The sequence below is a fragment of the Fusarium subglutinans genome (genome assembly GCF_013396075.1).
Source record: "Fusarium subglutinans strain NRRL 66333 chromosome Unknown NRRL66333_c0000002, whole genome shotgun sequence".
Classification (NCBI taxonomy): domain Eukaryota; kingdom Fungi; phylum Ascomycota; class Sordariomycetes; order Hypocreales; family Nectriaceae; genus Fusarium; species Fusarium subglutinans.
The window spans coordinates 266,884-292,001 of NW_023502065.1; the positions used below are offsets into that span (position 1 = coordinate 266,884).

The 25,118-nt window shown below is 48.2% G+C and overlaps 8 protein-coding genes across 8 annotated transcripts; 3 read left to right on the plus strand and 5 right to left on the minus strand.

Moving 5' to 3' along the window:
- Positions 1-475: 475 nt before the first annotated feature.
- On the minus strand, positions 476-2,491 carry FSUBG_417 (uncharacterized protein; the record flags this gene model as incomplete). Its single annotated transcript, XM_036682130.1, has 2 exons — positions 476-2,380; positions 2,438-2,491. 2 exons carry the CDS (start codon positions 2,489-2,491, stop codon positions 476-478), a joined length of 1,959 nt encoding a protein of 652 aa, XP_036543940.1.
- Positions 2,492-3,183: 692 nt separating this feature from the next.
- Positions 3,184-5,297, minus strand: FSUBG_418 (chitin synthase 6; the record flags this gene model as incomplete). The annotated part of the gene is made up of 3 exons (XM_036682141.1): positions 3,184-3,411; positions 3,483-5,069; positions 5,121-5,297. The coding sequence occupies 3 exons, from the start codon at positions 5,295-5,297 to the stop codon at positions 3,184-3,186; spliced, it is 1,992 nt and encodes a 663-aa protein (XP_036543941.1).
- Positions 5,298-7,268: 1,971 nt separating this feature from the next.
- FSUBG_419 (chitin binding protein) lies at positions 7,269-8,959 on the minus strand (the record flags this gene model as incomplete). The annotated part of the gene is made up of 5 exons (XM_036682152.1): positions 7,269-7,329; positions 7,381-7,548; positions 7,603-8,488; positions 8,541-8,605; positions 8,703-8,959. 5 exons carry the CDS (start codon positions 8,957-8,959, stop codon positions 7,269-7,271), a joined length of 1,437 nt encoding a protein of 478 aa, XP_036543942.1.
- Positions 8,960-10,937: 1,978 nt separating this feature from the next.
- Positions 10,938-12,287, plus strand: FSUBG_420 (NDP-n-acetyl-D-galactosaminuronic acid dehydrogenase; the record flags this gene model as incomplete). The annotated part of the gene is made up of 1 exon (XM_036682164.1): positions 10,938-12,287. One exon carries the CDS (start codon positions 10,938-10,940, stop codon positions 12,285-12,287), a length of 1,350 nt encoding a protein of 449 aa, XP_036543943.1.
- A 664-nt stretch (positions 12,288-12,951) lies between these two features.
- On the plus strand, positions 12,952-13,630 carry FSUBG_421 (uncharacterized protein; the record flags this gene model as incomplete). The annotated part of the gene is made up of 3 exons (XM_036682175.1): positions 12,952-12,988; positions 13,035-13,347; positions 13,396-13,630. 3 exons carry the CDS (start codon positions 12,952-12,954, stop codon positions 13,628-13,630), a joined length of 585 nt encoding a protein of 194 aa, XP_036543944.1.
- A 661-nt stretch (positions 13,631-14,291) lies between these two features.
- Positions 14,292-16,991, minus strand: FSUBG_422 (xylulose-5-phosphate fructose-6-phosphate phosphoketolase; the record flags this gene model as incomplete). Its single annotated transcript, XM_036682186.1, has 7 exons — positions 14,292-14,326; positions 14,373-15,307; positions 15,378-16,172; positions 16,216-16,368; positions 16,417-16,654; positions 16,707-16,781; positions 16,829-16,991. 7 exons carry the CDS (start codon positions 16,989-16,991, stop codon positions 14,292-14,294), a joined length of 2,394 nt encoding a protein of 797 aa, XP_036543945.1.
- A 1,074-nt stretch (positions 16,992-18,065) lies between these two features.
- FSUBG_423 (uncharacterized protein) lies at positions 18,066-21,740 on the minus strand (the record flags this gene model as incomplete). Its single annotated transcript, XM_036682197.1, has 3 exons — positions 18,066-18,476; positions 18,531-20,089; positions 20,231-21,740. 3 exons carry the CDS (start codon positions 21,738-21,740, stop codon positions 18,066-18,068), a joined length of 3,480 nt encoding a protein of 1,159 aa, XP_036543946.1.
- Positions 21,741-23,899: 2,159 nt separating this feature from the next.
- Positions 23,900-24,782, plus strand: FSUBG_424 (uncharacterized protein; the record flags this gene model as incomplete). Its single annotated transcript, XM_036682208.1, has 3 exons — positions 23,900-23,924; positions 24,042-24,372; positions 24,431-24,782. The coding sequence occupies 3 exons, from the start codon at positions 23,900-23,902 to the stop codon at positions 24,780-24,782; spliced, it is 708 nt and encodes a 235-aa protein (XP_036543947.1).
- Positions 24,783-25,118: the final 336 nt, after the last annotated feature.

Genomic DNA, 25,118 nt, shown 5'->3' on the forward strand with positions numbered 1-25,118 from the left:
CCGCGCGCAGACCAATCCGCTGGGTTTCTGCACGGTAACTCAACCCTGATAAGGAATGGTCCGTGTCGGTGACAAGATAAGAGATCCCAGTATTAACCCTGCGAGGAGTGTTTGTGTCTCTGATGGTGGGCGCAGCTGAGCGGAATGCGGCCGCCAAGACGGGAAGTTCGATTGACCATCACAGGGATCTTGGAGAGATAGTCTATGATGTGCCGGTGGTTGGCTCTGTGACTTCTGACATTAAGCTGAGGTGTTAAAAATACTTAGTCTAAGATCCTCTATACATATGCTAAACTACACTAAGTTTACCTAAATTTACCTAAAGCTTTTTGTCACCTAGGTTAGAGGTCCTGAGTTTTATTGCATCCCCTTGTGAACCTACCGCCTGAGTCTGAGGCTAAGAGTAGGGAAGAGACTGCTTGGAATTGGGTATCGAACTAAGCAATTAAACATAGAGCTACGTTTGGCCTCAAATCTAACCAAATACAGTCTCGTACTTTAAATCATCCATCACATCAAGCCAATGAACAGACCCCGGTACTGTTTCACAATCATAATGCGACCACACAGCCTGCAGTAACTCCCGCAGCACAACAATAGGACCAGCAGCTGGACCATTACCAAACCCTTTGAGTCTCTCGACGATAAACTCACGCGCCAAGTTGACGTCTGCAAAATGTTTCCGGTTAGAGTCTTCATCACTCAGTAAGCACTCCTCGGGGGTGGCGTCTAGGAGCTCTAATTGCGGTGGCTTTTCCTCAGCGCAGACCGTCTTACACCGCAATCCTGAGCCGACTCCGAGACACAGCAGGGGTTGCAGACATCGGATCGACGAGGCAGGGATGTTGGACAAGAGGCCTGTGATGTGAAGGGCGAGTGACGTGGGCCATGTAACTTGTGTTACACTCCCGTTGATCCTCTCGGGAAGTCTTCTCGACACAAGATCTGGAAATGTTTGGTAAAGCTGTAATAATGAGCAGAGTCGAAAGACCTCTGCTGCGTGGTGTAAATCGAGATTGATCTGGCCCTTGTTCGTGTACGCATCTGCCGCGTCGCTGATGAGCTTCGGCACTTGCACAGACAAGAGCGTCTCTTCGAGGATTTGCGCTTCATTAATGTCGATCATTGTCTGCCACATCACCTCATACGTCGGCGCAGTGCAGTTCCGCCAAGTATCTCGCGATCTGCGACACAGCGACATTGACTTTCCAAACAAAGCAATTATTTTTGGTGGAACACCAGTCCAGGGATGAAGAACAAAGTCATACGGTGGATATGTCGCTGGCGTCCATTCTGTGAGCGTGCTGATGTCGTCTTTGGTGCTTGTTACGATGCTGCGGACGGATTCTTCGTAGATAAGGCATTCTTTGAAGAAGCCAACCAGACTTTGGTCTTGTTTTGAGAGGTGCTCGGATCGCATTTCGAGGAGAGCTAGTATTACGCGCACGTGTCGTAGATATTGCAGACCAAGTTGTTTGTGATCCATCCAGCAAAGCGATGAGCTCAGACAGAACAGTGATATGACAAGTGCGTGAGGTATTGTGGTGACACTATTCGGCGATGCGAAAAGATCTTTGAGCTCTTGGATTATAGCCTCGGTCGCTATCCGCGGGGCTGATGCAGCGATTTCTTGGATCTGAGGTTGTCGGCGCGTGAGAGAAGCAGCTGCCATGCTCTGAAGCGAGTAGAACAATGGTCTTGACGAGCCCCAAAGGGAGGATCCTAACCGCCGGAAGGGATTGGTTGGAGAGTCGTATGCTGCCCATGAGCCGCAGACAGATTTGAACCATAGCTCGATTAGGAATGTTGATGGTTCAGAGATGGTTGTTGGAGTATGCATTGCTTTGTAGCATGATGAGCGCCGTCTGTAGAGAGCGACGGCTTGGTCCTCGGTCTCTTCGGGGGCCTTCGGCGTTGGGTCTTGGGGGAGTAGTATGAGGGGCATCTTGTTTGAAGACGTCGTATTGTCCGCGACGTTAGGCGATGTCAATGCTGAACGGCGTCGAGAAATATTGCATGGCTGGCCACAACTCGTAGCTGCACTGGCTGTACTCTTAATGTCCTCGACTTCTTGACATACAATGCTTGGATCGACAGGCAAAACTGCAGAACTCGATGACACCGTAGCAGGACTTGAAGCTTGTTGCGAAGTGGTAGACGATCGTCTGCTTTGAGGTGGAGATACCGTCACATCAGAACCACGACGTTGAACCGACTCAGACGCAGCAAAGACGAGTTGGTTGAAACCAGGTGGATCACTCGTCTTGTCCTTTCGCCGCTCATATTTGGTGGACCACTTGAGAGTTTGCTGATACCCCGGACAACTAATCTTCCTGGCAATACAATTATTACAGCTAGGCTTGCTCTCGTCACACTTGAGCTACAACACATCACAGCGTTAGTGAGAAATAGGGTAAGCTGCTCCGGATATTCTTACCCTTTTGCTCTTGCAGGCCCTGCAGCCAGAGCGGGACTTTGCTTGACCTTTCATAATTGCCATTACATGAGGGAAAAAGCTAAGATGAGAAGAGCTCCACGAACGTAAAAGAGCTGTTGACCAGCTGCTCTTGGCGTGTATCCACCCCCGGATTTCATGTCCTGGCATGTCCCGAGGAACCAATAGGAGGGGAACCGTTGGCGATGGAGATCGGCGTAGCTCGTGAGAATGAAGCTATACCCAAACAAGATAAAAAGTCCCTGCTGCTATCTACGGGACGGGCGGGGTTGTCTATCTCGCTGATAGGAATGCCGTGATCATGAGGACACTAAGATAGGGCCTTGATAACTGATTGTTGCGCCCAAAGTTGTTTATGGCGTGTCGAGATACCATGAATAGTAAAGTTACCCTCTCCTTTCATGATAGTGACCAAGCTGTCGGATACCGGATGGGCTTATCTTGGCACACTCAATTCGCAGTCGTCAACAGTCAACTAATGCAACTTAACAGCACGTGGTGGCCTCGAGTCTCATCGTTGCGCCACTTTAGACTAAGATCTCTGAAATCATTGGTTCTCCCGTATCTGAAAATGCAATATTTTGATCCTTTTGTAACAAGAAATATACATTACAATGATGACCGGTCCGTATACTCCAGTCTATTTTCAACACCCTCAATATCGTATCAACCCAAACCCACCAGTCAAGAAAATATGTAGAAGATAAATGCAGAGGTATTCACCAGCCTCAGTGTGTGCCCCGGCCACCAACATCATCACCATCCTTCTCGTTAACACCCCTGACAACTTCACGCGTCTTACCCCACTTGAAGTCATCAGAGTGAAACAGAGAATAAACCAGAATAATGATGTTAATAAAAGGCGACGTGAAGAGATGCATGACATAGCCTACAAAGTATTGCGCGCGCTCGAGGTTGTTGCGAGGCAGCCAGAAGCCAATGCAAAAAGAGTAAAGCTGCAAAAAAGACGTTAGCCAAGCTTTCTTGGCGTGAGATTTGCTGCAGGGGTAACGAGAGTGTGACTTACATAGCGGAAGAATAATACGCAGATGAGACCGAGGAACACGGGGTCTTGCATCACTTCGCTGCCTCGTTTGGCGAAGACAATGAGGAGTTCGACAAAAGCGGCGATGATGAAAGGGGTAATTGCCCATGTGATAACGGCGATGAGACTCTGCAGACGCTCAATGAGGATGATGCCGGGGCGGAAGATCATGACAAATTCGTTGGAGATACTACCCAAAGCCCACCGCTTGCGCTGCGAGAGAAAGACTTTCCAGTCTTGGGGAACAATCGTCATGGCTTTAGCGCGGAGGGCTTGGGCGGTTTGTTTGCCGGGGAAGAGACTAAAGATGATGGAGGCGTGAATACTGTCTTCAGAGTAGTTACCCATGATGTGCTGTGTCATGATATCATTTGGCTTGGGACAGTATCCAAAGCGCTCGCGAAGAACAGCATCGCCAAAGGTAGCTTCATCAACGCGAATGAGTTGACAGCACCCAGGGAGACAATTGACTTTTCCAGTGATGCGAGACTGAAACATGCGTCGAAGGCCTTGAGTTTGGGAATACTCAACAGACTGGTACAGCGACCAGTATCCCCAGTTGTGACCATCAAAGTCGACGCAGACATGGCCACAAACACCAACGAGCTTTGGGTTCTTGCGAATCTCCTTGATCATCTCCCAGATACAGTATTCATCAAACACAGTATCAGCATCCATACCACAGAGGTAGGTGATATCATCAAGACCAGCGTTGATGAAGTTGTTGCCGATGTATTCAAACAGCTCATTGTTGAACATGGTAACGATGTTCTCGGAGCGTTGCTTGAAGTGGTAAATAAGTGAGCGTGCGAAGCAGAGACTATCGCGTTTGCCCTGGTTGTATCGCTTTCCAACGAAGACGTACGGAATACCCTTGTAGAAGCCAGTTTGTGTCTTGACAGGCATGAACAAACCGTCCCGAGCACGATATCCATTCTCAAAGGTTCGAGAGGGACCAGGCTCGAGGATATCCTGGAGGAGATAATCCTGTGTAGTCTTCTCCATGCCCGGGCCACGAACGTTACCATCAACAACGATGAAAATAACACGAGGATGATTGTCGATATTCTTCTGCGCAATAAGCGAATCAAGAGATCTTGTCAACTCCTCATACGTCTCATTATAGCACGGCAGAAGCAACACCATCTTCTCCGGCTCAGCAGGGACATTCTCCTCCCTCTTCCACCATCCCAAAAGAACATGCGTAATAAACCAGTGTAGAATGATGCAAATACACATAAACGACTGAAGAACGGTGTTGGAGCTCAAGAGCACGAGGAAGAAGTAGTACACCTGGTAGTACTTCCAACCAACGTAGATAAGAGCCCCGTTGATAGAAGCGAGACCAATGATGAGACTCCATTTTTGAAGACGGAGCATGCTCTTGGACATCTTCTTGAGTTCCTCGTCAGAGTCCCAGCGGAGTTTGGCTTCTTCTTGCATGATGGATGATGTGAAGGAGAGGTTCGATTCGTTGCCGTTGTTTGTGAGCCAGGAGGCGTGGGTTACGCCCGACATTGGGGTTTGGGCGCCTGGGTGGAAGCCACCGTTGATACCTCGAATAACGGACTGTGGCCTGTTAGGATGAAATTTAGGAGTAAGTGTTTCAAGGGGACTTACTGAATCTCTCGATATTGTTCCGCTTGGCCTCAGTGGGATCTGCCCGTGGGATGTTGAAGGGCCAGGGCCACCGCCATATGGCATAGCAGGCATTTTTCCTTTGTTGAAGGACATTGTATTGCCTGCCTCCGAAGAGGATGATTCCCTGGCGGAACCGGGAGGCACGAGGTTGGCCATTGTGATTGTTGACTTGAACCGTTCGATCAGAAAGCGTTGACTGAGAGTTTAGTATATGCTAGGACACAGGTTCAGAAGACTCACCGTTCTAGTGAAGCTGAAAATGATCGCAACCCTGGAGCCGAGCTTGTAGACCAATGTAACAAGAGTAACGAGAGACAAAAGCGAGTGACAAGGTCAAAGACCCGATGAAAGAACACCCTTCCAGCAGAACCCAAAAGCGAGTGATGAGTTTATCTCCTATCGAACAAGAAACCACTTTCTAAGCTGGGGGATATTGAAGCTATAGCAAGATCTCCCTAGCACAAAAAGACTAGTCCTCAAACAACAAATATTACAAAGGCCTCACACTGCCGTCCAGCCTCACCGTTGGTCCTCACGAGCCTAACACGACAGCACACGAGAGAGGGGGACGCGGGATCTCCGCTGACCAATGCTTCCATCACGGGAAAACCAAGTTTTACAAAAATTGGAAAAAAAAAAAATAATAAAAAAAAAGTAATAGTCCTGAAATGGAGACCTTGCATACGGGTGAAAGTGATCAACACGCACGATCCTTGGATATCAGCTCGGCCCGTGGGCTATTTTTGACATGGTATGGTCTACTGAGTTAGGGGAAACGGATTTTTGCTTGGTTGGTATGCAGCCAAGGCAGCGGGAGACTTGTTGGCAATTGGGTTTGTTGTGTCACCGTTAATCTCACCCGAACCGTATGGGGCGATTATTTCGGGATGAGGCCTGTGGAATCTCGATGCGTGGATCTTTGACTTGTTGAGAGTCTATATCACAGTGGCCTCGATGCATTGGTATGTCACTGCAAGGAACAGGGTATGTGTATCTGGTATTTCGGGTCTTTGCAGAGAGGAGGAAGATCTAGATGGCAGAATACGAGGCTCTCAGCTTGACAGGATAAGTGACAGCTCAAGAATAGCATTCTCAAGCCGAACCTGTTACTGTAAGAAGACGATAGAATAACATATGGAATGAGGCATTGTTCCAGCATTGAAGAGTTCCTCAGTATCAGCACCCCAAACTCCAACCTTCAAACTCACAATATACCTCAACACCATCCAGAACCTTCTCCCACAACACCTGCAGTGGGATATCAAGATCCCGCTTCAAGCTTAAACTTAAGTCCACGGCCCAACCCGAACAGACACGGCCGGACCTGCAGTAGTCCACCCATCCACACCACCAAACAAACGCATTATACAAAAGCGCCATTATATGCAGCCACACTTTTGCCAGCAAACCCAGCACGCAATCTGCAAGATTCACCGAGACGATCTCCGCAACCCGATTGCCCAGTTGCCCACCCACCCATCACTACAAACGCATCCCGGTCTTTCACCTACATATCCCAGTTTCTTCCCAACATCCCCGCCACGGACAAGATATCCCCGTTGCGTAACTGCTTACATCCAGTAGCATCCCGAGATGTTGTGTAACACTCGGGATGCGGAACCCCACGCCGATCACGCTGCGTTGGTTGGTCGTTTGCAAGTTAGGCTTATCCAGTAAGAATCGAGATTTGATATATGCAGGCCAAGGTGAGGCCGTGACGCGTTTCTTGTGGTGATACAGCGGATATAGTCCCAGACTAGTTGCATGGGTTTCTATTTCAGGAGGCTCTGCATGTTTAAATGCACGTTTGATGTTGTGAGACATCAGACTCGTAATTTCAGCAAGACTGAATTTTTCACCGGGAAAAAGTTCCATGCAGCTCATTTTCAGCTGAAAGCATGTAAGATAGATTAACTCGACAAGATTTATTGCAGAATTACCGTCAATCAATACCAATTAAGTCTAAATATCAGCTAAAGAGGTCCACACGTGGACAATTAATGATCCTGGAAGGATACAAGAAAGTAAACAAGAATATCCCGACAGCTATCACTGTCTTACCCTCTCCGCAAGCCTCTCCCGTCTGAGTCACAGCATTAACATCATATTGATGGATAAACATGCACCTCAGTTACACTCTCCAAAGCCCCCCTGGCAACCAGCTCCACAGTGAGCAGCACTATTGCCGCTGTGTACATGTCAGTTACATCTGTTATCTTGGACTAGGAGGGGTACTCACCAGAACCCGTACTGAGAGCAGCAGGTCTTGTCACCGTAGTTTCCGCATGAAGCCCTGACACCTGGACCACAAAGACCGTTGGTGGTGTCGTGAATGTCACTTCCGGAAGGCGTGCACGACCCAAAATCTGTATCACAGCCTGTTCCACAGTAGCTTTCACTCGATCCACTAGATAATGTTAGCAAGCTCTAAACCTTTACAAATAGAGTGGAGAAGACGTACCAGTAGCCATACCAGGAACAGCAGCTTCCGAAGGCTGACCCCTGACAAGTATAGCCTGTGTTACCACCACATTGCTGGTTTGGGGAAATTACAAGACCACCAGTAGCAGTTGCAGTAGCAGTGTTTGTTGTCACCGACACGTTAGTAGGAGGGACAGTTCGGGTAGGGTTAGCCGACTCTGTCGATGTGACATCTCGGCCTCGAGAAACAGTTCGGTACCAGTTCTCCCGAGGGTCACCAAGGCATTCCCCGACAGTCACAAGCCTGTATCCACGATCTTGGGCAGTATCGATCATGAACGCAGTCAAATTGTGAACAGTCTGATCATGGACATCATGTGCCAGAACAATGTACTGGTTTCTGTCTGAGTTGGATGAAACTCCAGCAGAATAGCGATCCTTGGAGATCTGGATCAGCGCAGGGCTATCATTTTCGTAGTCCTTCGTGTCGATGTTCTGGTCCACAACATGGTAGCCAAGTTCGGACATCTCATCGAGGCAGCCAGATGCGGCGTTGCACTCGAGGTATGGCGCCCGCATGTAGGTCGGGATCCAACCAAAGAGATTCTGGAAGGCCATCTCATTGTAGATCATCTCAGATCTTCGGATGGTGCTGTTGACCTCGTTGAGATTGCGATGAGTCCAAGTGTGGCTGGCAATGTGATGGCCTGCAGAGTACATGCGTCTCATCACAGCGGGCCATGGGTTGGACGAGTCATCAATATGCCCCTTGGCCCTGTTGTTACCGGCCACAAAGAAAGTCGCATGGACATCTCTCTCACCCAAAAGATCCAAGAGGTCATTGGTGTAGTCGAGAGGGCCATCATCAAATGTCAGAGCAATCACACCGGGTGTAGTGCAAGTTGTGATCACAGAGCCTGTTTCTTCTGTAAGCATCTATTAATGCATACGGCCATTAGCTTTGATACAAAAACATACCATACGGGACATTGCCAAGCTGTGGTCGAGAAATCCCTTCCGTGCTGCTTCCACGAGGCCCGAAACTGGTCTTCACGTCAGCTTCATGTCCGTTGCTGCAGTACGAGGACTTGGAAGATACAAGATCTTGTCTGTGATTCCCAAGCTTCAGATGGCACTTACAAAGTATCACACGAATCGCTGTACTCGAGCTGGCAAGCAGAACCACCACAAAAGTCTCCGGTTGTTCCGCAGAAGCCACTCTCTGAACAACAGGATCCAGGATTGCACGAACCAATCCCAAGACCACACTCGGCACGTTTCCTCAACTTCGAATCGCGCAATGACAAAAGATCATCGGCTGCGAAGACTGGTCCAGACAGAACAGTCCCTGCATGAAGCAACAGGGAAGCAAGGGTGACGGGAAGGCTGGCTTTCATTTTGAACGATAGTAATGAAACGGGGGCAATATACTTGGAACAAAGAAGGGTAAAATGATGAGTTGAACGAGTGGCAATGCGAGCGGCCGATGGGTAGTTGTATGAAGCCTCGAGAGAGTTTATCTACATGGGGCACGCGTAACTGCAGCTCCTGAGCGAGGTAAACATCCAACTTAAGATTAAGAGGGCTTTGAACGCCCAAATTCTGCACCTTGAACACGAGAGAGCATTAGCCGAGTTGAATGTACTGCCCCGGCAGCCTAGGCCTCATACTAGGTCACCTAATGGTCAATGAGGATCCACGTTGAGATCAATATAAGCCATCCCCAACAAGCCAGCCATCATCAGGTGAGGCCACTGTCTCTGATTTATTGCTTTCTTTTCGGGCAATTGCATGTCGATAGCGCTCTGATTTGACAATGTGAAGAATATTCGACCTGCAGATATTGACCCATTGATGCCACACCGGGCAGCAGGACGTGATTGCTTCTTCAGGTTTCAATAATCTCATCGACACCAATATGATGTGTTGGCCCTTGATTGTGATGATTAGCTGACAAGAACGGGCAGTATCCAGGATCTGCTATCAGCCTCAAGTCCATGGAGGAAACTTTCTCCAGACACCCAAAAACGCGAGTCACCTGCAGCTATCCTTACTTTTGCAGCGTCTTCCAGTCGGATTATCCGAGCTTTTCTTGGCGCATATTCTCGTATTCGTCCCATTTAAATGTCTCTTGCGTATCGTTACACAAGGTCCAGAATAGCTTGGAAGGTTGGCTGCCGATTTGAAGACGCTTGTTTGTTCGCATCCTTGTCGTGATAAAAATATGAGCCGTCCCGGGACACGAAACAGGGACAGTAAGCTTAATGCCCGTCGGGAAGAAACTGACGCGTTCCGTCAGCTTGTGTAACGTCATTCAGCTCGACTTCAGCAAGCCATGTAAACATCCCAGGCGAAATAGCCTTGCCAGGTTCAAGGCTGTTCCGTTTTCCGCTGTCGGGTTGAGGGGGAGTTTCTGACCCCACATTGAAAATCTGGTCCTAATATTGTCCTTCACGGTGTCACAGTGAACATACTGCCAGCATCTCATATGCAATCGCCCTCAAGCGATTGAACTTTTCCCTTAAAACGCATTAAATAATTTCATGGATACTTATGAAGCCGTCTTGGCATCGGAGACGATACTCAACAGCCCGCAAGCTTGAGTTGAGGCTTCATCCCCTGGTTCTTCAATCACACTTTCAACGCAATAATTTGAGCGATCATGCTGTCGAGCCAGCCAGAATGAGTACCAGCCATTGAGCCGAGAAGCTTTTCAAGAGATTAGTCATGGCGCAGTATGCTGACATATCTGACCGTGGAAATGTATCGCGAAATGGAGTAACAATTGACTGATCTTCAACCTCGACATACCCTCGTCATCCTGTACAACAATTTGACTGAGCTAGGATGTTAATTCAGGCACGTCAGCTGAAATGGATGCAGTGCTTCCAGGCTAGTTGACTCCTGCATAGGATACAGGGGATTAACCAAGGCATCGGTGAGGCTGTATTGGCCCTCGCAAGTTTTCTCGAGTTGGGATAGCGGAGTGGCTGTTGCTAGTTTCAGTCTTTGTGACTTGAAAATCACATCTTGGTTGGTGCAATGATATTGCGTGGCCAGATGCATTCGTGCGGCAAGTTATTCAGGGGCAATTCCTGTCGTAGGCCAAGATTCCACTTGAGGCTCGGAGTATCGTGTAAGAAAGTTCCGGTTACTGAGGCCTGACGCCGCAAGGTATAGCCGTTGAATTTGAACGGAAAGGAAAAGTTCTCGATTCATCGGTCGCGTTGTGAAGCAAGAATTGTAGAGGGATCGCTCGATACGAGCCCATAGTCGTCCATTGATGATACATATGCTCCCATCGAACCCGAATGATTTCTCTGTATCTTTTTCCACTTCACCCCATTCACTCGTTGATTGTCAATCGTTACCATCATGGCTCAGATTCTTGCCGAGAGCCTTCTTGTCCAGGGGCTTCCTTTTGTTAGTCATGAACCAGACACCAAGTCGTGGAACATTTCCAGTCGAGAATACTACGACATCACTCCTCCAAGTGAAATTTCAGAGGCAGAAGATGTCTTCAACGCGGTTACCGAACCCATTGATGCAACTGCTGAGCCCCTTGTTGCTGTCATAGGGGTCGGTTATGTTGGAGAGCATCTAGTCGACGTTTTCTCAAAAAACCACGATGTGCTTGGATACGATGTATCAGAAGCTCGAACTCAACAGTTGACTCAGAAGCAACCCGTCGGCAGTCGTGCCAAGTTCACATGCAAGCCTTCAGATCTTGCTGAAGTCACCCACTTTCTCATCTCAGTACCGACCCTTCTGATCGATCACAAAACGATCGACTCATCATACCTTCGGAGTGCTCTAGGCGTGGTCAAGCTCTACGGTCGTCAAGGCGCTGTGGTCGTGGTGGAGAGTTCGGTGGCAGTGGGAATGACGCGCGCTCTTCTTGGTCCTCTTGCAAAAGAACGTGGGTTCTTCGCGGGCATGTCTCCTGAGCGTGTTGACCCTGGTCGTGCCGAACCGCCAGCCCACTCCATACCCAAGGTTGTGTCTGGACTTGACGACGTGGTCCCGGGGTCGCTTGATGCTATCATGAGGCTCTACTCGAAGAGTTTCGATCATGTTGTGCCAGTATCGAAGCCAGAAGTCGCCGAGATGATGAAGCTGTATGAGAATTGCCAGCGTATGGTTTGCATCGCCTACGCCAATGAGATGGCGGATGCTTGTGGTCCCCATGACATCGATCCGTATGAAGTGTGTCGCGCAGCTGCCACTAAACCATTTGGCTACCTCCCATTCTCACCAGGCCTTGGAGTTGGCGGCCATTGCATTCCCGTCAATCCATGGTATTTGCTTTCCAACAGCAAATTCCCTCTTCTGCGAGCAGCGTCTGAGAAGATGCGCGATCGTCCTTCCGAAATCGCACAACGCGCTGTGACGCGTCTCTACAGTGTTGACAGGAACGGCCTGCGACCACGCGTCCTTGTGGTTGGCGTTGGCTTCAAGCGCGGGCAGTCGCATCTTGCCAACTCCCCTGGTCTCGAATTGGCGAGGCGTTTGGTCGAAACGAGCAAGGTCGATGTCGCTTGGGCAGATCCTCTCGTGTCGCAAAATGCTGTTCCTCAGATTCAGAGACTCAATGAAGCTAATTGGACTGTCAGGGCTCTTGAAAGAGACTTTGAAATGATTATTGTCGCTTTTCGTCAGGAGGGTCTTGACTTTGACGTATTGGAACGTCTCCAGGGCGTTGTCGTGGAGCGTTGGTGTCCTTAAAGGAGCAAAGGTGGCCCTACTCGTTCGGAGTAGAGAAACAATTCAAAAAGAAACAGGCAACGTATACGACCACACAAACTGCTTGCTCTTCTTTCGTTATTGTTTCATCAAATGGAAGGCATTTCCTATGTACCTATTTTTGCCTCGAAGATCTTGGTTGCGCAGGGTTTGGTTAATATGCAATAATACATTTCATCCATTGTAGGGTAGCTTATTACTTTGCCCCATATTCATGAGAACTATGACATGCTATCTGTGACAAGGTTGACGGCATCAGCACCAACACCCAAAGGTAAGGTAACTACATAACAAGGAATAGAACGAATGCCAAACTTGAGCAAACACATGCGAACTTTCAGACAAAGCCGCTGTTATCATTTTGCTGAGGTCATACAGTTAACTCCTTCCCCAGACGAGCATGTCCTTGGTTTCCCGTCGCCAACTGCTTCTTGCCTGGCACTTGACACATCCAAAGAGTAAAGGAAGGCGCGGTCATTTTTTCGGATTCTGCCGACAGTTCGCTCCAGGATGATCTTCTTCTCCATCACAATCTTCTCCATCACAATCTTCTCCATCACAATCTTCATCAAAACCACCACCATCATTTCATCACAACAACCATAGCTCTACACAATTAAACAATATTCCCATCTTCATATCAATCATGAGCTCCCCAATCCCCATGCCAACAGCCCGCCAAGGTACGTATACCTTTTCGGGGGAAGTCTGGAGACTAACAGAAGTCAGCGGAGTTGCATGATCGGTTCAAGCAATATCTCAATCGCGAACGCCAGGGCCCTCCGATCGAAGTACTAAAGGCGGCGAAAGCACTAGTCCAGGAGGAAGGCCTCAATCCCTACCATGCCGCACACTTGCACATGAAACTGGCCGAAATCCCCGAAATGGGGCTTCACCATGCCACAGAGGGCGTCAAAATTCTCACACAGCTGATAAAAACCAATGACAGTGCGGACACCGAGAAGCAGTTGCAGGAGGCAACAAAAATAATGCTAGAAAGGCAAAAGGTCGAGACCGCCTGGATCGAGAGCCAGAGTACAAGGTAAGAGATATACTTCACCAGGTAAACGTCACTGACAATCTTTTATAGGCCATTGGAGTGCAGAGCGGCGGCTTTGCGAAATCGTTATATGGTTTTCTTTTACTCCCTCGAACAAGATCAGTCATCCCCCAGTGAACAGGAACAAAAGGAGCAGGACCCTTTCATGGATGACTCCAATGTTAAAAGGGCGAGGACCGCCGATTCGGGTGGTGAGAAGGAATACAAGGAGCAGAAAGAGAAGGAAGATTCGTATGAAGATGCATGGGTAATACTTGCTTTGTGATTGGCTCCATGCTAAGGCTTGCTGTATTGTGTATACTTGCCCTTGACTATCATGCGTTATGGGAGAAAGAGGACTCAAAGGAGGATAGCGTAAACAAAGCGTAGGACCGCACCCAAATCCAATTTGCAATACACCTTTAGCAAGCTATTCCATGACTCAGAGTGCCGATTGAGAAGCCTAACACTGAGACAAGGTCTATGGTGCAAGGGAAAGATATTGCTTCCATAATGTCTTAGCAACTGTGTTTTCGTCGTCCCCATGTTATCTCCGGCCGAGATCAAGAATTGCCTGAATCGTGCTTGAGGCGTCAATTTGAGCTGTTTGATTGGCTTGGCTTTGGAGTCTAGACCACGTTGACCCTGGCTCGCATCCTTGTCAATGCCAGCCATGACCATCGCGTCAAAAGTTGGAGACACGGTTCAACTTCTTTGAGACTTTTCAGCCGCCACGTAAAGACTCAAAATGGCGAAGAAACTTGTCAATATCTATTGACCTGTGGTTCATGCCATGCCTCTGAAGCAATGATTCCAAGGGTCTCGCGTCGCAGCGATCACGGAATATTCGGGCAAAGCATGCATGTCGTAATCTCATTCGCTTATCTCTTCAAATTACTTCTAGACCTTTCAATTACCCCATTACTCCGTAAATCCTCTATAACCCCTTAAAACTTGGGCATATCATACAAGTCCTCAGGATCTGTCATTTGTTAGCACTGAACTTTTGGTGTGCGAAGTTAACTTACCCCTGCCCTCGTCCTGAATGTACTTCTTGACCTCTGCAACTCTGTCGTCAATCTTCTTGAGTGTCTCGTCAAGCTTGGCCTTGATCTTATCGTTTGTCTCAGCAGCACCCTTGAGCGCACGCTTGGCGACGTCGAATCGGCTGACCCAGTTGAGGAGCATCATGTCGAATGGCGTGGTAGTGCTACCCTCCTCCTTGTATCCCTCAACTGTCATGCGGTGCAGACCAGGGCGTCCAAAGAGAAGACCCTGGAGCTCAGCGGCGTATCCGTGGTAGTTGAAGCACACAGCCTTGTCTTCCGTGAACATATCAAGGAAGTCAGCTCGGCTGAGTGCGTGTGGGTGACGGGTTTCGGCGGCCAAAACCATGAGATCAGTGACGTTGACGACACGGACTCGAAGCTCAGGGATCCAGGCGCGAAGAATTTCAGCAGCCTTGACAACCTCGAAGGTAACCTCAACACCAATACCAGCGATCACAACATCGGGCTCCTTGCCACTGTCAATGGAGGCAAACTCCCAGATGCTCGCACCCTTTCGGCAATGCTCGGCAGCCTCATCAGGCGACAAGAAGACTCCAGTGGGTTGTTTTGAGCCGATCATAAGGTTGACGTAGTTCTTGGATTTCAGGCAATGGTGGATGGTGCTAAGGAAGCAGTTGGCATCGGGAGGGAGATACACGCGTGCCGCCTCAGCCTTCAGGTTGAGAACAGAGCCGATGAATGATGGGTTCTGGTGAGAGAAGCCGTTATGTTCTTGACGAGCCCAAGTGCTAGTTTCGATGTAGTTAATTGAGCTGAGATCACCTCGCCAGTTGGTCTCGCGCGCGATCTTGTTGAATTTAGAGTATTGCACCATCATTGTATGGATGATGCCGAGGAAAGACTCATAACTGGGGAAGAGAGCAGTACGGCCGGTGAGAGTGTAGCCCTGGTTGCTGTTAGCATCACCACCAACTTCAGCCCGGAATACTTGCCTGCATCCATCCTTGACAGCAATGCTCCGACAGTATCTCAATGACTCTGCCGCCCTGGGCGCGAGAGAACTCATCCCACTGGAAGTTCCGGCCTGTGTTCTCAAAGACTGCACTGAGCTTGTTGCTTTCCAGTTCATCGGGAGAGAAGATACGGAAGCTCTTGGGGTTCTCCTTGATGACCTGGTTCAGGAAATCGCCAGTTTGCTTCATGCAGCTATTTTGCGAAGCCTTCTCCACTGCAAAAGTCTTCCAGTCGGGAACCTGCAGCTGCTGGTAAGGATCGTATGTTTTCTTGAGCTGTCCAAGTCGCTTTTCATCCTTCTGAGGAATGATCTCCAAGATACTGTCAGCAGGCTTTCCGTCCTTGAGCAAGTGAGCTGTATCGTAGGTCTCAAGCCAGTCTTGAAGAATCTTGAGGTGCTCTTCGTCCTTGCTGGCGTTGGGGACAGGGATCTGATGGGAGTGGAAAGATCCCTCAATGAACTCGCCATCCACCTTCTTGGGACCTGTCCAACCCTTGGGTGTTCGAAGAACAATCATGGGCCATCGTGGCTTAATAATGGGCTTTCCATCCCGAGCTGCCTTTTGGATCTTCTTGATCTCACTAACAGCCCACTCCAAAGCACCAGAAAGCTCGTTGTCGATCTCTTCAAGAGTCTCCACGATTGTTGGCTGGTATCCATAGCCGGCGAACAAACTGGATAGTTCCTTGTTGTCCATGCATCCATAAATGGTTCTCTCGCTGATTTTGAAGCCATTCACATGCAGAATGGGAATAACGGCTCCAGACTCGGCGGGATCAATGTACTTGATGGAGTGCCAAGCACTAAACAGTCAGTCAATGACACGAAAAGATACGAATAACTTACGCTGCGGTGGGACCACTCTCGGCTTCACCATCTCCAACCAGGCAAGTGACAATCAAGTCTGGGTTGTCCATGACGGCACCAAATGAAACAGCTAGGGAGTAGCCTAGCTCACCACCCTCATGGATAGAACCCGGAGTTTCGGAGTTGATGTGACTGAACTGGTTAGCCTCGGTTTATCCTGACGTTTAACGCCTGTCTTACCTAGGGAACCCTCCAGGAACCGAAAAACCGGTAATAAGATTTCGCAGGCCATCCTTGCTAACTCCATACTTCTGAGGGAAGAATCGCTCGAGAGATCCCTCCAACCATAGTGAGGCCAAAGCAGCGGGAGCACCATGGCCGGGTCCGATCACAAAGATCACTTCCAGATCATGATTGCGGATGAGGAGGTTGAGATGCGACCAGACGAGGATAATGCCTGGACATGTTCCCCAGTGGCCTTTCAAACATTAGCTAGGCACCAGAACGAGCGATGCTTACAGAGTACATACCCAATAATCGTGGCTTGATATCTTCTGCCTTCAAGTCCCTCTCAAGTAAGACGTTGTCTTTGAGGAAGATCATGGCTGTCTTGGCGTTAGCCACATCCGCCGCACTAATTGATCTCACTTACACCCTGCAATATAGCATGCCGCATGCTGGAAATCATTGAGCGATTGGGCGATCTTCTTGTCCAACTGCTTCTTGGGCGCCTTGAGTGCCAATTCCAGAGCTACATCTGGAAGATGACTGTCCAGCGGAGCCGGGTTAGGGCGATCGATCACTTCACCTGGCATCTTGCGTCTGAGATCAAATTTGCAGTTGATGGTACGCTGAACAGAAATTCACGAAACCAAGAAAGGGAAGAGAAATGCCGGTCACACAAGGAACCGACAGTTTTTCACTGCATTCATTTCTCTCAAAATGTTTGATAGTGACGCGGTTTCAAGCAGGGAATGATGCTATATCGATGACGTACATTGACGTCGCTTTGACAACTGCCCCACGCAACAACTTGGATATCATGAGCCAATGTCCCGAGCATCCGGTCAAATTGAAAAATTATTAAGGGAACTCATCATTGTAGAATTCTAAACTTATGCTGGCCAATGACGTTCAAAAGCTGAGACTTCTTGCTGTAATCTGTCGTTCAGGTCCTCATGGGATTCGGTGAAGAGGACGGATATACGAAGATCATTTTAAGGGACTTAGCCACACGCGCAGGAATAAAACAGTATCGAAACTCTGAAGACGATTTAGGGGCACCATGTTGACAGTGGATGTCCAGCTGTAGGGAATAAGAAATACGAGACTGGTCTTCTCCCCGAAAACTGTTGGTCCAAAATTGGCTCAATACAGTATACCGGCGCCAGCTACGTTAATACATGCACTTGGTAAATTCTTGGCATAAATCATAATTTGGGCCGCATCCTTCATGCGAGCAGCAACGCCAACGCATTTCTATCGACAAACCACCTCGATGGGAGAGAAGGTCTGCTCGTCGTGACATTGCCTAAACTCCAGGGTCTAGTTTTACCCTTGTTGATTATACTCAATCGACCAACTTGTGGAGATAGTGAGTGGATGAGCTAAACTTAGGTAAACTTATGATTAGATTTATAAAATCATCATAAATGGACTAAACTTAGGATCAGCATCACGACAAGGCTCATCAATCATGCGACTGCAATGTCTATTTTCCTAAGCTACGTAAACCGTCAAAACCGTAGCAGCCAACCCTGCGCATTACCGGCCGGCCGGTAGGACGAGTGACGGCCCATACACTACCGTGCGAAGGAAGGCCAAAGAAACAAAAACAATAACCCCCAAATTCCTTCCGTTCGCTACAAACGTCGTAAGCTCCACAAAAATCAAGATAATTCCTGCTGGATCACCGTGAAAATAGCCGTGAAGGCTTCTTCGTTTCCACTCTCCTTTGCGTTGCGGAGGTTGTCCACCAGAGCCCCAAGACCCCGATCTGCCGATACGTCAATTGAGCGAGCCTCGATGGTCTGCATGAGTTGTGACCATTTGGTTTCCATCTCGTTGCCCATAATCTCGGACCAGCTCTGCTCCATAGTCTCGGGGGAGAGCCCTCCGGTACTGTAACGAGACTCGATAGAAGATATTCTTGATGTCAACTGTCTCTGAGAATTCGACTTATCTAGTCCAGCGACGCCCGACATTGTCGTGGTCCACTCACTGTCCAATTCTCCTGCAGAGAGGCCTTCACTGTAATCGGTCTCATTCGACTTCACGCGGAGCGGCATCTTTCCAAGTGCCTGAGTATACGATGTCAGTTTGATCATACAGAGATTTTCAAGTGAGTGACTTACTTTAGTTGAAGGTTCAGTTGAAAGTGGAACAGTCTCCCCAGTCGCCCGTTGTTCGGGGGCCTGGGAGGCCTCGCCCTCTGTCATTGGCACTTTCGAAGCTTCGGGTGTCTCGGATTCATCCGTCTGCAGAAATTCAGGGTCGAATAAGGCAATTTCATTGTTATAAAGGTCGTCATCATTGACGTCCTCACCGTCCCACTTGAGAGCATCAAAGTCTTCTTTTGACAACTTACCCGGCTTCAGAGTCTTGTCATAGACATCCTTGGGAAGGTCAATGTCCATGATCATTTGCTTCAGCTGGGAGTAGGTTGATTCATCGTAATCAGCCTTCAGAAAGTTCTCAGACCGAGTTTCAATGCGGATGTTGTTCGATTCGTCGGCGTCGAGACGCTCATCCAGTCGACTGGGCTTTGCAGGCCAGCCCGTGAACATTCCGCGACCATGCTGAGCATGCCCAACAGAAAACGTCAAGCCATCGTGGTAAGCGATAGCAAGAGGAAGACCCAAAATGGATACATACTTAGCCTTAAGGTGTTTCTTTAGTTCATAGAACTCATCAACACTCCTAAGGACACACCTGATGACGCACACTTGGAATATGCATTCCAGGAATATCGTCTCTACCGTGTCGTAAGTAGGCCAGTACCTGTTGCAAGCGGCTTTCATGCGTAGGAGTCTTTCGTTAGACAACCGAAAAGCAATTCGCCAGTTCCAGACTTCCGGCATTGTATCAGGATGGGCAAAGTATGGGCAACCATCCGCACCCGTTGGCAGCTGGACGTCGAAGAAATCTTGAATCTCTTGTACAAGAGTCCTGATACGTGCCCGGTCACTTTCCGGAAGTCTGAACTCATGTGCAGTCCTCGCAAAATTGTATACATTATCCAGTCTCTCCATTGAGCTTTGGAGCTCTGGTTGGGATTGACCAGAAATTATGGGCGCCAGATCAATGAGGAATTGTTCCTTGGTCGTCTTCTTAGCGCGAAGACGCCGAATCTTTGTCCAACCGAATGTCAACCGGATTATTCGGAGCCTCTTGGAGATTTTCACCATTTTGGCTTCAAGAATATCAAATTCAGTTCGCGCATCGGCGCTCCACACGTTTGGATGGTATTTATGCTCAATTCTACTCCGCTCATGTGCATACCAACATAGCATAGCCAAATATGCTGGAATTTGCACGTGTTTGGTGTAGTTCATGGCCTGGACCGTGATCTTCAGATTGCCTGGGCAATGCATGCGGTAGCCAAATTGTGTCAGCCATGCTGGGAAAACGGCATCTATGCTAGGTCTGTCAGGCTGTGTGCGTGTAGGAGCGGTGTTGTCAGTCGGCAGACTATGAAGGCGTCCTGAGTATGTGTCGCGCCAGGAGCTTCCGAAAGAGAGATTGGCCCGATCAGTATCAGCCTTGGTTGGGAGCATTCTCTTCAATTCCTCGAAACAAGACTCGACCATAGCCTCATATTCAGCTTGGTTAATGATCCCTTGACTTGCTCGCTTTTCGATAGATAACTTGATCCGCATCGCAGTAGAAAGATACTCGAATATATACCGTCCGGCTGGGCGTAGTTTAATCTTTGTCAGACATGAAAGACAAACTCGCCTACTATCGAAATCGCTTGAGACGAGTTGATCACATATTTGAAACTGCCCACACTGCCCACATGGGTGAGTTTGCAACTTTGCCATCTCTGGCGTACACGCGCAAGCAGAGGGCGGTCTCTCATTTTCTCGAATAGCCTGATTGACAAGATCTGCAGCTTCAGCGCCTCGGGTCCAAGCCTTAAGGATATCTCCTTCCAATAACCAGGCATCGGATATGGCCTGTTCAACACTGAGTGACCAAGAACGATCGATGGAGCGAATAGTCAGGTTTGGCAGACGATAGGTATCATCTGACTCTCGTAGCTTGTTTTCAACCGTCACCCCAGGACTGATTATTGAATGAAGGCTAGCGTGCTGTGGGTAGACCTGAAGCAGGTCTGATCCGCCAAAGATTCCTCGACTGGTGCCCGATTTCTTCTGGATAAGGCCTCCGTACTTCTCAAGAATGCTTTTCCAGATATTCAGACACCCCTGAGTATCAATCAGGCCGCCTTGATTCATGATGGAAGCTGAGTATAGTCTAAGCAAGCGCTCGGCATTGTAGAGTCCCTCTCGAACCTCATTCGTGAGGTCGAGTTCCTCCTGCGGCGGTAGCACCGAGGGGAACGACGGCGTTTGACCAGGTTGTTGGGCAGCTTTGGTAACAGATCGCTTGATCCCCCCCCTTGTGTCGTAAACGACAAACTGATACTTGTCCGATGGCTCGGGAATAGACACACCTGAACCGACCACTCGAGATCCCGCCTCCTTCTTGTCGTCACGCTGCTTGAACGTTACTGGGTGAAGGCATGATATGAACAGCTGAAAGTGCGGTTCACGTTTGACCCCACGAGCCTTGGGTCCAGTATTGGCTTGTCTGAACGCAGGAAGGGGACAAACAACAAGTTTGTCGGGGAGATGCTTGTGTCTGCAGGCGAGCGTGAGAAGTCGGGCATGGAAAGAACCGCTCTTGAAGCCTTCAGGAGACTTCGTCAATAGAGACAAATCGGCTGGCCATCGGTTCAAGATCTCCACCAGAGAGCTGCAAATAGTTGTTGCTTCTCTTTCGGAATATTCCTCTTGTGGGAGGTTGTAAATCATTAGAACCTTTGCTTGGGTGGGATGTTTAGCCATCATTGACCACACAGTAGGATGTCTCTTGATGTCGAGGTGCACAGCCTTGGTGTGTGACTTGACCACTGGAATATAGTTGTACTTCTTTGGCAAGCTTAGAAGTAGGTCCACTGACTTCTGAATCCCAAGTCTTCGCGGCGATACCAAGTCAATGGACAGCTCCACTTGCATCCCCTGAATAGCCGAAGCCACCTTGTCACGGTTGAACCGGTCGAAGTTGTGATATATGTGTTCAAGGTGGGTTTCTGACCTCTCCTCCTGGAAGCTCGACGGCATGATCAAGTCCGGCTTTGACGCTAGCTCGTTCACTGCGACCCGATCGCGCTGATCAAAGACAGAGGGTTTCTGTCGCTTTTTCTGCGGTGTGGATGAAGACTCGCCCGGGCTGGAGGATGACTCGATAGTTTCTTGTGGTCGCTTCGCAGGCGGCCGGCCAGTGGACGCTTCCCTAGATAGATTGGCCTCTTCAGATGCATCCTGCCCGGTTGGCATGACTGACCCACGTCTCGTGAGCAAGGACGGTACTCGATTGGCGGCTCGTCGTTCGTCTGGCGCCATCAAATATCTCGTGCTTCTGGATGTCGGTTGTGGATGATGAGATGTAAAGGGAAGGAAAGAAAGAAAGAAAGAAAGAAAGAAAGAAAGAAAGAAAGAAAGAAAGAAAGAAAGAAAGAAAGAAAGAAAGAAAGAAAGAAAGAAAGAAAGAAAGAAAGAAAGAAAGAAAGAAAGAAAGAAAGAAAGAAAGAAAGAAAGAAAGAAAGAAAGAAAGAAAGAAAGAAAGAAAGAAAGAAAGAAAGAAAGAAAGAAAGAAAGAAAGAAAGAAAGAAAGAAAGAAAGAAAGAAAGAAAGAAAGAAAGAAAGAAAGAAAGAAAGAAAGAAAGAAAGAAAGAAAGAAAGAAAGAAAGAAAGAAAGAAAGAAAGAAAGAAAGAAAGAAAGAAAGAAAGAAAGAAAGAAAGAAAGAAAGAAAGAAAGAAAGAAAGAAAGAAAGAAAGAAAGAAAGAAAGAAAGAAAGAAAGAAAGAAAGAAAGAAAGAAAGAAAGAAAGAAAGAAAGAAAGAAAGAAAGAAAGAAAGAAAGAAAGAAAGAAAGAAAGAAAGAAAGAAAGAAAGAAAGAAAGAAAGAAAGAAAGAAAGAAAGAAAGAAAGAAAGAAAGAAAGAATTTGGTAGGGATTTATGGAGCAGACAATGCAGCTGTGATTCACATACATCTGGCGTATATAGAAACAGATAGCTCATGGCGTAAAGCTGAAGGCGAATGCAGAAGTGCCAACAACTGCCAATCACTACCACGAGAAATGATAACTGAAGCCACAGCGCAATCAAGCAAACAATACACTGCGAATATCTTCAGATCGCCAAAGGTTTAACAATATTTACCGTTTAGAATCAAGCGTGCTTTAGAAAAGCATTGGAACTCTTGGGGGATTTTGCTCCGTTAGAAAATGCTATATACCTAGGTACTCAGTTTCTATCCCGAACATTGCTCAATTCTGCAAGTTAAGCAGAAGCAGTTATCAACATCAAACAACGGTCATGTATGATTTCAAGATGGCATATATGGGATTCAATTGTCATGAAACACAAGCCATGGGAAACAAAGATAGAGAGTTTAATAGCAAATTTTGGCATCTTTGGCATCAGTACATCGTGGCCTTCGTTAGTTCGTAAACACTGTGAGGATTTGGGTCTGTAGATTTATTGGATATACCTACTCATGGATGAAGAATGGACATAGCATCTTATGCACCAAATACATATAACGCAGCTGCACGACTTCTCCTGTTGTCACAGTTTTCGTACTCACTTGCCTTGAACAACAGACGGGTTTCTGCCGTTTCTGCCTGAAAATAGCTCGATTTGGCCAAATCTTATGCAATAGCCCTTGCATCGAAGATACAGTTGTCCGAGGTCGATATCGGAATGTCTATTAAAAAAGCTACAAATCGAGCCACTTCAGGCTAAACAAAGTCAAACACAATCTAAACAAACCTAACGGCTGTGGTGGCCTACGCACGATCTCAGTGAGGGCGATCTTGCAGCATATATGAATGAGTTGAATCTGGAAGAAGTTGTCAAGATGGCCTATTGGTTTGGTCAAACAGAGACAACAACCAAGTATCTACTTCGAGGAGCTTCTAATTGACAATCATATCTTATTTACCAAGGTTCAAATATATTCTTTGATATTTCTGCGAGTGACCAACGTATTTGCATGTTGTGATACCCGGATCCGCAACTGAGGACAAATCATTAGTGCTGGTAACAACATCACGAATCCCACAGTATTTGTTTGCGGCATATCAACCCTTTCTATGCTGAATCAGCTTAAGCGGCCGCATGCGCTATTGTTGGCCTTGGTACATCTTTGTTCGGTGCAAGCAGCTGACAGTGGCGGCTGCTGTCGGTTGCTGCCTCTTACGTGCGTACTTTACAACCGGCGGCCTTAGGCAAATCGGGTGTATTGGGGGTTTAGGCCGCTCGTTTCTGTTTTACGTGGTCGATTCCCTTAACTTAGTACTTACTACCTACACCAGGCCAACTTGTTGCCTCAACTTTTCTGCTCCTGGGGCACACTCTTGGGATTCTTCCTTCATATTCACTAAATCACAACACCGTACCAATCATTCATTTTCACATCTCGGCTCGCCACTATGAGTGATCTCAATCCCCTCGCAGGTAAGTTCAAGGCACAGAACGATGTAGCTCATTATCGATCGGCTTCAATGGTTCTATGCGCAAGTCATGATGGTTCACTATACCCTGCGGTTCAGTGCTAATCGTATTCTTTCCTAGCTACGTTCGAACTGCGGTACAAGAAGGCTTGGAAACTTTGCTACGAGGGCAACCGTGAGGAAGCAGAGACCACAGCTGCCGAGCTTCTTCTCGAGCCTCGCCTCGGTCGCTTTCATCAAGCTGGCATGCATCTTCTGCTAGCCATGTCGCCCCACGACTATGTGGAGCATGCGCTCGAGGCAGTCAAACTGTACACTGAGATGGAAAACCGCGAAGGCGTGACTGTCACGGAGCGGGAGCAGCTTCAGAAGCTCATTGGTGATGCCAACCATCTCCTGAACAAGGCTCGCCAAGACCAGACCGTGGCTGACCGAAACATTCAGAAGGTCCTGTAAGTAGATTCCAAGGCACCCCACCCCACATTGAATCACTGTTGCTAATATATGAAGGGCAACTATGACTATGGATGACCTGCACGATGCTCGGATTGAGGAAATGCACAAACGACTTGACGCCGAACAAGCGGCCGAAGAGGCTGCCGCTGCCGCCGTCGCCGAAGATCTTGATGATGCTTTTGGGGTAGCGCCGTCTCAAGAACTCCCCAGTAGCCAGGACGTCCCTGAGCTGGCCGGAGATTCTCAGATGACAGGCACCGATACTCAGCGCACTGATTCACAGCGCATCACGGTTTCGCGCTCTGTATCCATCGCTGATTCTCAGCGCACCGAGACCGGGCTTGATGATGATGAGCCTCTTCCTGACATTGTCAGATACAAGTTCGACGATAAGAAGGGTCTCTAAGATACAACACCAGTAACGGATGTGTCGGATATTGAAAGGAGACAAAGATTGAAGAGATTCTAAACTTTAAACTCCAAACGAGGCTTTTTGGCTTGCATGCCCGGAAATATTGAAAATCAATCCGGTTATATGGGATTGTCTTGCTTGTTGACAGTTCGCTGAAGATCGATATAACCCGCCTTCTCAAAGATCCATAGAAAGACATCAATCCCTGTTAATTCCAGAATTGTAGCGGTCATCTAGCCTCGAGATTCCACATCAATTCTCCATTACAAACCAACCTCGACCATCTGTTGAGTTGTTTCAACGGCAGTGCGAGACAGATACGGAAAGTGG